General features: G+C 41.1%; 1 protein-coding gene across 1 annotated transcript in view; it reads right to left on the reverse strand.

The window, feature by feature from the left end:
• The window catches only part of RAVER2 (ribonucleoprotein, PTB binding 2), a gene marked incomplete at its 5' end in the record, with an annotated part of 35668 nt that extends 23706 nt beyond the window's left edge, over positions 1 to 11962 (reverse strand). The window contains 2 exons of the mRNA XM_085306077.1: positions 1811 to 1877; positions 11894 to 11962. Coding sequence (XP_085162203.1) covers positions 1811 to 1877; positions 11894 to 11962 — 136 coding nt within the window. The remainder of the gene's footprint in view (positions 1 to 1810; positions 1878 to 11893) is intronic.
• Position 11963: the final 1 nt, after the last annotated feature.

The following is an 11963-nucleotide window of genomic DNA, read 5'->3' on the forward strand; positions in this document are numbered from 1 at the left end:
CTGAAACAGATACAAAATACAAGGCAATCAGCACTGCTGTACAACCCAGTATTCTGATACAGTGCTGCAAGATTTCTGTAATAGGATAATATTTGGTATTCTAGGAATGGTTACACAAAAGATGTGGACAGATGTCAAACAAGTTTAAAAATTCAGAGGTTTTTTTTAAGATTTTTTTTTTCCAAACATTTTCAGGTCATTTATGGCCATTTCTGTGAGCTCATCATCAATTTTAAATAAGAGTAAATAAAAACTGTTTTTACTCAGAAGAATTATACATCTCATTCAAAAGAGTTCTGATTACTTTCATCAAACTAAAAAGACATKAAATGTATTTAACAACAACAAAAAACAATAAAAATGAAGCTACCTACAAGAACAATTCACACTGCACTACATATCTGAATATCTTTTGGGTGAATGACTATTCTGATGTGTCRGTACTTATTTAAACAAGTTAGAATAAGCACGGATAACCATCCACAGACACAGTGRAAATCACTAGCAAATTTTGCAAAGCAAAATTACTAACATCAAAAATAATCTTTAATATTAAGAACATGAGCCTGTAGAGCCAAGAGGCTCAAGACAACCTTTGCTGATTGTATAGCCTCATGTTAAGGTTCTGTGACAGTAAGCAGTTGTAAATCCCCTGAATGCTGAGATAAAACAATTTATTGTATCAAAAGGAGAAGCAAAAAGCAAAAGCAGCRTACTCCAGCCACTAGAATTTGAAGAGGCATGCAGTAAAAAACCTACAAAAATTCACAGGAATATTCAAGTTATTTTATACACACACAGGGACATATATATACACACACTCACGCCAACACAAATATGCATGTAGTAAAAAAGTTATGCATGAGAAGATCTAGATTAAATGGTAAAAATCACCTTCTTTTAGTCTTTCCCAGCAGCTGCAACTAGCTGTATTTTCCAAATAAGTCCATCACATTGAACACAGATAYATACATATGACTGTTGATAGATAACAGATTATAGTACCTCCCCCACAGACTTGCCTTACAGGGATTCAGAAATCAAATTCACAAGATAATTGGACACTAAAGTACAAACTTTTGTTCCTGAGGGCCAGAAACATCATTATCCTGGCAAAACCATGCCTGAAATCTGACAGAGATACTGCATTGAGACTTGGCCCTGCAATGCAAGGTCACCTCATGAGATGACCCAGGCCRCAGTGTGTGGTACCCAGGGTGATTTAGAAGGACAGGAATGGGCACAGAAACATTTGCCCAGTTCTGTATCTCACAGGCACTAGGAATCTGTGAATCCCGTATTTAGAAAATTAATTTCTAAATGGAAGATYGAACATTAAAAAGTCAAGATTTAACATAATTCAAGAAAAGGTTTCCTTCAAAGATTTAAGTATGGATAAAAGAAAGTGTTTTTGGCTTACGTTACCTGACATTAATGCATCTGGAGCTAGACACACTTTCCTYTCCTCAAGTCATACACACTTGTGAAGATTTGTTCTAAGAGAGGCCTCAGGATTTATTTTTCACATATTAGACATTTTAGGTTCACTTTCTCCCAAAGAGACATTGATTAAGGGGAATGCCCAAAAGATACCACAATGGGCCAATCTACTTGTCACTGACATCAATATGTTCTCCAGTTTTCCCTTCACTTTGGTAGAAGCTGACAAACTCTACAGCCAAAAAACCCACCAAGGGTTAATCGGGTGATGCACTGGCAGACAGCTGGTGACTTCATGCACRGTAGATCTTCCTCCTTAATTTCCTCACAGCACTGAAACACATGACACTGGAAGATTTTAAGTTCTTACCTGTTTTTTTATTTCTGTCCACATAACAATACTTTATTTCATAATCTTTAAATAAGTCATGGATTTCCTGAAAGAGACAAGTACAAGCAACATCAGAAAAAATAATTCATCAGACTTAATAAATAAGTATATGAATTCAGCTTTGTCTTTTGAACTAAAACTTTCCCAATAAACAGAAAATGTCACCAGGGAAACGCTATCAAATATTTGTTTATAAAAGAGCTTGTTATAATCTTGCAGTCATGTTTTAATCTCATATGAGGAATGAACTTACCGAATTTGACAAATTTATTTTTCATTATATAAAGGCATATAGGCACAACCGGGTGTCTTGCTGACTATCTTTTGATAAAGATGAGTTACACCACAGTTCATTACATARGAAAAAACACAATTTTTCAGAAGGACAGCTAGCATAGTTAAAACATTACACAGACTAGAGATATCAGCAATACTACATCATGCAGTCTACTGAGGGCAGGCAAGGCTATGATCAAAYGCAACAGTTACTCTAGCTGCCTCTAACTGCTCAAGTTCATTTTAGCAGATTTTCACTCCTTTAACAATGAATATTCTTTCTACTAGCCAYGAATTCTGCCCAGAATACCCCTTCGGGAAGTATCCTCTGTCAATAACACAGGTGGTCAGTGACGAGCTCCTTGCCTTTATCTGCTCTGAGTAATTAACGGGGAAAGAGAAGGAGTGGGGGACAGGTCGGAGAAGAGTGAGCACAGGAGGGGTATGCTGCATCCCGTTTTCCTGCAGAAAAACGTATGCATGTGACCCACAAAAAATCTTGGGCTATTACCAGCTCAACTGCAAAAATGAAGAGACRAAAATTAACCTGCCCTAGAAGAGGCAATTAGTAGTAACTTGGACATATTTAATCTTCTAGCCGGTAAGTGCCATACAGTAAAACAAAACAAGGTTTGAGTAAGCAGACTAATGAACAAACTTTATCTGAAAGTGTCATTGCAGACAACTTCCAGGAGCCCAGTCTACCTGCAGCTTTGCCAAATACTACTTAGATGTTAATTAGGTCCTATCTGTCTGGTATCAAGTGTACACCTTTTAGTCAAGTGAACACCAATCTCTAGTTTCACTAGTTAACAGCTGTCAAATACTATATTAATAATACATGAGAGTGCTTCTCAGGCTCCCAGCCATCTTCTATTCAGATGTGATAAGAAGSTGGTTTCTGAAAAGCAAAATATGCGAGGAACAATTCAATGCKTCAAGTCAGGTAGGTGCTTTGACCATGGACATTTCTCTAACAAGAGTTACGACAGCAGTTTGTTCAAAATCATGAGAAACTGATGAGCCAAGGGGCTTTCTCCAAAGCTTTGCAGAGCTCAACTATATTATGACCTTGAAGCCACTCCCAATGGAGTTATTACTGTCCTACTTAAAAAAAGTAAATGTGTCCTCTTTTTCTATTTGATAAATTATTTTAGAAGAATAACCTTAAAAGTTTTATGAGGCAATTAAGTAGCAGCAAGTATTATTTCAAATGATTCTTAACACTATCTTGAAAATCCTCTGTGAACCAGATGATTCCAGGTGACTTCCTAATGACTATTTGAAATTTTAATTGAGAAGGAAAATAACCTGTGGTAAGTCTATCTTCAAAGCATAATGATGAGGTGTCATGTGAAAAGTGATGAGAAAGTAATGAAAACGAAAAACTGATCTAAGCAAAATAATTTTACACTGATTTCCACAGGTTGCTGCAAACTCAGGCAGGATCCTGCAAGAGGTTCTTCCTGAAAGATGCTTGTTCCTCTGCTCCTACAGCTTCCATTGCTGGACTGAGACCTGTAATTCCACAGTTGGGTCTATATATTATTTCAGTKAAATCATCTTTCATAAAAGGACCGTTTGTGACAATTTACTACAATAAAAGGCAGCACACTAACCCTTAAATGTAAACTCCTTTAAATTAAACAGATTTATGTCTCTATCAATCTACATTAAGCTAAGACTCCTTGTAATATTTTCAAAAGTACTAAGCTGGCTTTTGAATTCAAGTCTCACTTAGAGAAATGACTCGATCATTTTTCTGAATGTTACCCTCAATATCTTTCAACAGTTAGGTCAGTTAGAAAAGGATGAGCAYTGCAATCCTTTTGTTTTTTTAATAGCCTCTGCTCCAGCCAGCCCTGAAAAGGACTGCCAGGGAAAGCAGCAGGAAAGCAGCACTGCTCCTAACCAGGTTTAACTACATCCCAGCACACACTGTGCACCAACAGTGCTGAACATCATTGGTTCTTTTGCTCTTCATGGTTATCCAATATTTGGGCCAGGAAGGACTGTTTACTCTGGGAGGAGAAACAAGTGATCCAAGTCAGGTATCTCCTCAGCTGCGACCCTCTTGGCTTGCTGGGAATTGAAGCAAAGGYCTGTTTCCCCAAGCATGGCACCTGCTGTGCCACCATTTGGGTCCTGCCACTGTCACCGTGTGCCCGCGTTTTGCAAGGCAGCTGCAACAGCATCCATCATGACACCATGCAGGAGCGGTGGTTTCTGCTTCCAGGTGTCACTCCATCACCTGCTGGTGAAGCCCCACCATGGTTAGTGTTTTCCATGCAAGAATTACAAAATTGCTTCTCCTAAAGGATTTTTTCCTCTCATTTATGAATCCAACCTAATCCAGCCTAAACAAYGTAACTGACAATTACAAGAATAAATGATTTTACTGCGTCATATTAAGTCTACACAAAATGGCAAYATCCGCTGACACACAGAAGGTCTAGTTGCCATGAGCATCATACACTGAATGTCATCTTGGATAATAATATTTTGGCAACCAAAATTGTAAATTGTTATAATGCTCTCTGGCAGAGTTACTGCAGTAATGAATCTCACGCAGTTTCCAACACAAGCGGTGTTTACAGTGGCGCATATCTTGGCTCTCAATAATTGCACTCCGAGGAGCGAGCCGCAGTGGGCTCTGGAGCCCGGTACGACGTTGAGCACCAGCTCCTGGCACAGCAGCCTGGTGCGAGCACAGCTCCCAGGTGTGCCTGTGCCGAAGAAAAACGGAGCGTGGCAGCTCCTGTGGGATCTGTCCCCGCGCACGATACATACCACAGGAATGGAGAGGAGGAGAAAAACAGCAGAGGAAGCTTGTTCAGGGCAACAGCAGTTGCATAAACACATGGACCATGCCAGCAGCTCTAACTAAACATCCTGGGACAGAAATGTAACTAATAATGCTTAGCTATTACACGGACCCTTAAATCTTCAAAGTTCTTAAAAAAAAAAAAACACTTTAAAAAACTAGGTAATCTCATCATTAGTAAAAACTAAAATCTCAACTAGAGAATAATCAGCTCATACTCCAAAAGGAGCACAGAAAAAGGAAAACCAAATCATAAATCTAATTTTTTTTTTTAAGAGAAAGCACTTGTAAACATAGGCTAGACAGACTTTAAAAAAATGTAAAATGTATTATTTGCTACTGTAAGAAATGTGGTCTTGAAATACTTCAATTCTTGGCCTGTCCTATCTTGTCTTGGGTAGAAAAACTACCAATATGAGTTTTCGCTGTATTATCTGCTTGATATCAGCATCTCCTAAAGGGAAAGAACATCTTCCATAGAGAGGATCTGTCTTTGTGCTTCGTTACCTCCCTTCCTCAAATATGCACAAGAAAGGCAGTCATTACCAGGCACGTTTGCCCTGCCGACCAAATCAAGAAAGCTCAACATATTATTTCTAATAAAATTACCTTGTCATACCAAAGACCTAGGATTGCAAGCAAAAATATATGCAAGAAATACTTAGTCATCACCTGGCACAATATACTGTAGATAAAGCCTACGGCACCCTAAAAATAAGTTTTTCCCTCTCTATATATATTATGTTATTCTGGCAACAAAAATGTTAAACCATTATAATGGTGCCTGGCAAGATTTCTACAGTAAGCTTTAGTGGCATTTCCAACATAAACACTGTACGAGCCGGGCCTATAACTTGGCTCCTAGTAAGTAGCTGAAGGCCTAAATTTCACAAAACACATATTCTTGAAATGGGAATCAATTATATTTAAACCAGTTGAACCAAATAATGTATTTGGCTAGTCAAGATGTTTTAAATCATTTCACAACTAGAAAAGACTTTGTTTTCATCTGTGCAGGCAGAGTAGGAAAGAGAAAGATTTCTCAGGGAAAAGCTTTACATTTACAAATGCCATACAGGGATGTCTATTTAATTCAAAAGGTTTAGGCACCAAACCACAGAGCGCACGGCAATGCACGCAGTTCAGAGTAGACATATATAAAAAAGTCTGTTGTGAGAAAAGGTAATAAGCAAGAGGACATCAACATAGTTTAAAATAACCTGTTACTAAGGAAAAAACACAGAGAATGTGCTGGAGAGCAAGAAGCGTGGTTTATAGCACTAGCTACTTCCCACAAGAGGTTTAGATAACAAAACATTGGTGAAAGTTTAAACTCTCCTGTCAGCTAATGATGGCAGAGATGAGAGGTCCCCAGCTTTTCACCAGCTAGGCATCGACTGCCAGATAAAGTCTCCCTTGCTCCTTAATATTTACAGCTAAGGAGGAAAAATTTGGACAAGGATTGGGCTCTCTGTGCCAGCTGCACATAGAAACTCACACAGAGTACGTTCTCCAAGAAACTTTTGTATTTTTCATCATTGCTTTAAAGCACACTCTTAGACTTGGTCCAGCAGCCAGTGTTCGTTTAAGACGTGTGCCAGCTCTCCCGCCTGCCCCGGTGTTCAGGAACAGGGGGCATACGGGTGGGTCCACAACCTCGTCATCAGAGCACACCTCCTTCATTTCCACAAATAACCACAAGCCTACGAAACCAGAAATAAAATCAAGCCTGTGATTCTAGGCCATAACCTGCCTTTGGGGCATACTGAAGTAGTGGTCTCTTCTTTAAGAACTGACTCTCACGTTTGTAAAACCCACACACTCCACAGACCTTTAATATAGTAATAGAAGAAAATATTAAGACAGAAGTACAACAGTTTCTCATCATATCCTGGATAAGGAATGAAAAACGTATTCTTCTGCTCTTCCAGGGATATGTTAGTGCGTTGATAAGAAGAACAGTTCATGACACTGGGCATACCTGAGTGCATGCAAACCAAATGACATACAAAAAAAGACACAGATGGGGCAACAAGAGAGAGCAAGAGCACAAAGCAAAAAAAAAAAAAAGCAATAAAGAACATCAGAAAGCACATCCATCCTAAGGCATGAGCATTCCTCACTATCCAGCAAATAAACTGGTCACGGTGACAGAGGACAAACTAAAACACAAGGACCCCTTCTACTTAAGCATCTGGCATACAACAGAGGGGAAGAGAGAGATTCCCTTAGAACATCACAGTTCATAAAAGGCTTTTGATCAAAAAGGAATAAAGAAAAACTGTGCTTAATCCAGGCAGAAAGAAGATAAAAAGCAGATTCTCATTCTCATTGGTGATCTGCCTTTTGATCAGAAACAGACTGGGGGRAAAAAACATGGAGAGCAGTATCAGGTCCCAAAAGGCAAAGCAAATCCCTATGAGTGGACTGCACCAGCTCTTTACCAACATCTGAATGCTTTGACTTTAGATTCTGTCGTGCCAAAGAAGAATTACAGAGCATTAAAATAACTAATCAGCCCTACTTTACTTCACATCCTACATGAAGCAAATGCAACTTATGCATCACTGGTTCCTTAGCTGCAAAGAGCAAACAGGCGAATCAAAACATGAACTGCCCCTGTCAATCATCTAACCTTAGGAGGGAAGGCAAAAGATTTTCCTATACATTTYGGTGATGATCCATAAAAAAGATGATCCAAGTTCTACTCTTCCTAAGAACAATTTTGTGAGATCTTAACTGGTATGTCAGCATATCAGACTGCCTATTCATATCACCTTTATAAGCTGCCACTTACACGGAAATTAAGCAGACACAGATGAGGACACAGATGATGACACCTTGGTCATCCCAAAGTTCCTGGCATCTCTCCCGCAGTGAAGGACAAAAGGGAGTTGGGACTTCCTTCACTCCCTCTGCCCTGAGAAGTCCTCCTGTGCCCCAGAGCACCCTGAGCAGCTTCATGCCCTTCCAAAGACCTCCGGTTCGTGCTGCACACCTTGAACACTGCGCATTGCCAACACAGTATGCAACTGTTACTTGCTGTTGAGATGTATGAGATGATTCCTCAGAACTGATGGTTCACATAGATACCTGCACAACAGAGCAATCACAAGGAAACTCCAACTAATTTATTACTGAGCACTGATGCAAATGAAAACTGCAGGTAAGCTTACCTTTATGTCTCTCTGCAAAGATCATAGAATCAGCAAGGTCGGAAGGGACCTCTGGAGATCATCTAGTCCAACACCCCTGCTCAGCAGGGAAACAAGTGACCCATACGGGGACTGAACCCACGACCTTGGCATTATTAGCACCATGCTCTAACCAGCTGAGCTAAACCATCCTTGATGCTAACATCAGTCCCACCACAAAAATGCATCAAAGGGCGCTAATGAGAACAGGCTCACCATCTGACAATTTAAAAATACCGATACCAGTGAGATCTTTCCTGCTTTACTGTAAAATATCACATAGCACTGCCCTGCTAGGATTGCTTGGATGCTGCCTATAGCCTTTTAGCTTAGTGGAACCATAAAACCATTACTCTGGTAAAAGCAGATGACACTCCCCTACTCTTTCTTACAAAAAGGCTAATGGAGGAGAGGGGATTTCTCTTTGGAAAGCACCTCCTGTATGCAAAGGCTAGTATGCAGCGTGGTATTCCTGATGGCATGAACTAAGATCCATAGAGAAAGATGAAGGCAAGCTGTGATGCAGGATGTGGCTTGGTTCAAACAATGTCCCGAATTCTCCTTTAAAGCAGTAGCCAGTGCTACAATATTACCTCAAAATCTTAAGTACATTCAAACTTCTTTCCTAGCTTTTGAGAAGGAAGGTCAGGCTGAGAGAAGAAAGAATGCCTTATCAGAAGAAGAAATTGAACAAGTTTTTTAATACAGTTTTCATACGGCCACAATGACAAAAAACATTTGATTGGGGGAGGGAGGCAAAACACTGCCTTAGTTTAGGCAGAAGTTGATCTGGTAAGCAGTTTTACTAGCAATGCTGACCCAGCTAATAGAATTCTCAGTCAGACTAGGGATAAATTAATGTCCACATAATTTTATATTCTCAGAAAAAAGTAATTAAAAATATAGCTGTACAGCTAATGGTGCTTTATCTCAGGATTCAGAGAGATCGCAGCAAGTTACGTCAGTTTATTGAATCACGCGTTTGATAACACGCGTTTGTCTCTCTACAGACACAAATACTGTGTTAAGGCAAAAAATTTCCAACTGTACACAGTGAGATCTTGGCAGTCAAGTCAAGCCGTAGTCAAGTGCACTTTAGGTACTATGCTGGAGGAATCAGATGAGGATGAAAATGGGAAATTAGTGGCAAGCTTGGAAGATTTAACTGTGATGTGTCAGTACAAAATCGATTAACTTGCAAACAAAACAGTAATCAGAGACTTTGACTTCAAGCACAGTAGTCAGTAAAGGTAGTAACAAAAATGTTTATCACAAGCTTGATACCAAAAAAATCCCGCTTTTCTCCATGGCTGTAGTGAGAGAATTGCTTGATGCAGTATTAAACCTGCTAGCAAATACCTGCAGACTGAGCTATAAGGCCACTGTAAAAAGCATCTTCTCTACATAATTTTGACTTAATTTGCTTCCCCTTCACACTTACATGTGATAAACCAAGCTAATAAGGGAACAATGATTTACTTGAGAATTATAAGACTACAGGGTGCTTTTTTGGACTGTTCATCCTCCTAAAAACAGGCTCTGGATTTTCTTAAGAATACAGATGTTGTGTTACCAAATGCATTTAAAGGGAAATCTAACTTATCAAGACTCAAAAGTAGGCATCCTTTTCCCCCTCACCATTGCCACATGGCATCACTTCTGACACTTGAAAATCTTCGTTTGGTTTCTAAGACTATAGACCTGTGGTTGTCTGTTTCTGCTTCAGAAACTTCTTGACTAAGATACATTTTTCCTGTGGCCTTGGGAATCATTTTTTTTAACCTCAATTTAACTCAGGTGGAGCTCCAAAGGTAACAGAAGATTACACATACAATAATAAATAAAAAGAATAATATGTAGCTGCAACAGGCAGTAGAAAGTGCTTACTACCTAATTTCACCTGAAAATTTTGGAGTTTTGTTCTCATTTTGAAAATAATAAACCTTCTGACAAAACTGAACATCTCTATCAACAATATCTATATCAGCAAAAGAAATGTTTCTTACTGGAAAACTATTTTAGTAAAGGTTGGCCCCACTCTTCACAATGACTGATGATAAACCCAGCACTCCAGGGACCAGAKATGAATAATTACTTTTTGAAATCCTATTTGCTGCATTTGCTTTGATGCATTTTCAGTGACATTCACCTCTTTCATTACAGAGAATAAATTTTACTTAGATAATCAACGATTTCAACTCCAAAGTGGCAAAGAAAACATCTTTGCATAGTGTTTGCCAAAGGTGTTAACTGGATTTAAGATATGATAAATTTCATGGTAATTTATGGAAATAACATGGCAGCCAAATACACAGCTACGTTTAAYGTGCCTGACCACAAACATACTTTTTCCTCCCAAAACCACTCCAGAATAGAAAGTTCCTCTCCATAGTGTGATTATTCAACCTTCATATACAAACACCAATTGCTTAATTATGCTAAAAATTAAAGTAACATCTTTTCCAATTATATTTCAGGACCTGTGCAGTAGCTTCTAGCCTGGCAGTACGTGAACAGCACAAGTCTCACACATTGAGAGAACGACGCCGGTCTCAGTGCTACTCCTAAGTCGTCAAAGCAAAGTGGGCAAACTTCCAAGATACCATATGGCTGCCGAACTAGACCTTCACGCTAACACTGTCTTCCAGCATTCTTTGTCTGAGCACACAGCCCCAAATTTGATGGTTTCCACATACACCAAATCTGTATTTAATCGGTTCACGCATGGATCCATGAAGTGTTCGCTGTGGGAAACAGCGATGTTTAATGCAACCGCRCTGCAGGGTATGAAACCGCTGCAGGGTATGACAAGGTGATGGAGCTGCAACATGCCAGGAAGTCTTCTCCATCAACACCACCGCGACGTGYGATGGCCCTCAAGGCAACAGAGATTAGCAGGTTTTCCGAGCTGTGACTTAGCAAGAGCTTGCTACAGAGGAGGGCACCAGAGCTGCCAGGAACAGAGGCGAAGCTCGGTGCAACCATCCCGCTGCGGCACAGCACAGCTCCCGTTTATAAACCTGCGGCGACCCGCGAAGCGGCTGCAGCGCGCTCACACGGGCTGGGAGGCACCACAGGGGCGAAACACCAGGAACGGCCGCAGCAAGGCAGTCCCGCAGCCTGGACCAAAGCACGCTGATCCGCGGCAGGTTTCCTCTAGAAAGGACGGACGCTCGCCGGGGAAGAGCATCGGCCTGCACGTACTGTGCTTGCCTGCAGGTGGGAAGGACTCACCTGAGCAAGCAGGTACCGCTACCCTGGAGAGAGGCAGGAAGGGATGCAGGGAGCGCTTCCGAATAAAAACCGTAACTGCGTGTTTTTACGTTAGTGCGTCGAGTTAAATACTCGCACTGGTTTGGAGTCCCTAAAGACCTGGTAACCGGCAGCACAACTAAATCATTTAAAAACCTGACTCGCGCGCTGTTAGCATCTGCTTTAAGAGTTCACTGATTTCCTGCTGCAAGAACCAGAGAGGAACTTTCCTAAGCCACCAGCGGACTCAGCAAGACCAATGAGGGAAGAGAGAGGGAAGAGAAAAACAGGAAAAATGGAAAAATAAAAATTAAGAGAAAGGAAAAAGAGACCCCTTTTCCAGAGTGCCAGGCTCGAAGCTTTCCGCTCGCACTCGCGCAGCCGAGGCAGGTTCCGCCCCCTCTCCGAGGGGCCCCGCGGACGGTCCGCGGCGCTGCGCGCCCCGCGCCTCAGGCGCCGCCGCCGCCGCCTCAGCATCTCCCGCGCTCGCGGCCCCTCCCGCGCGCGCGCACGCACCTGGCTGCTGCTCTCGGCCGGCAGGTTCCGCAGCAGGATCTTGCGCCGGTTGCTCAGCTGGCGGCGGGTG

This window comes from Rhea americana, unplaced genomic scaffold (genome assembly GCF_003343005.1).
Source record: "Rhea americana isolate MKP2758 unplaced genomic scaffold, rheAme1 scaffold_230, whole genome shotgun sequence".
Lineage (NCBI taxonomy): Eukaryota > Metazoa > Chordata > Aves > Rheiformes > Rheidae > Rhea > Rhea americana.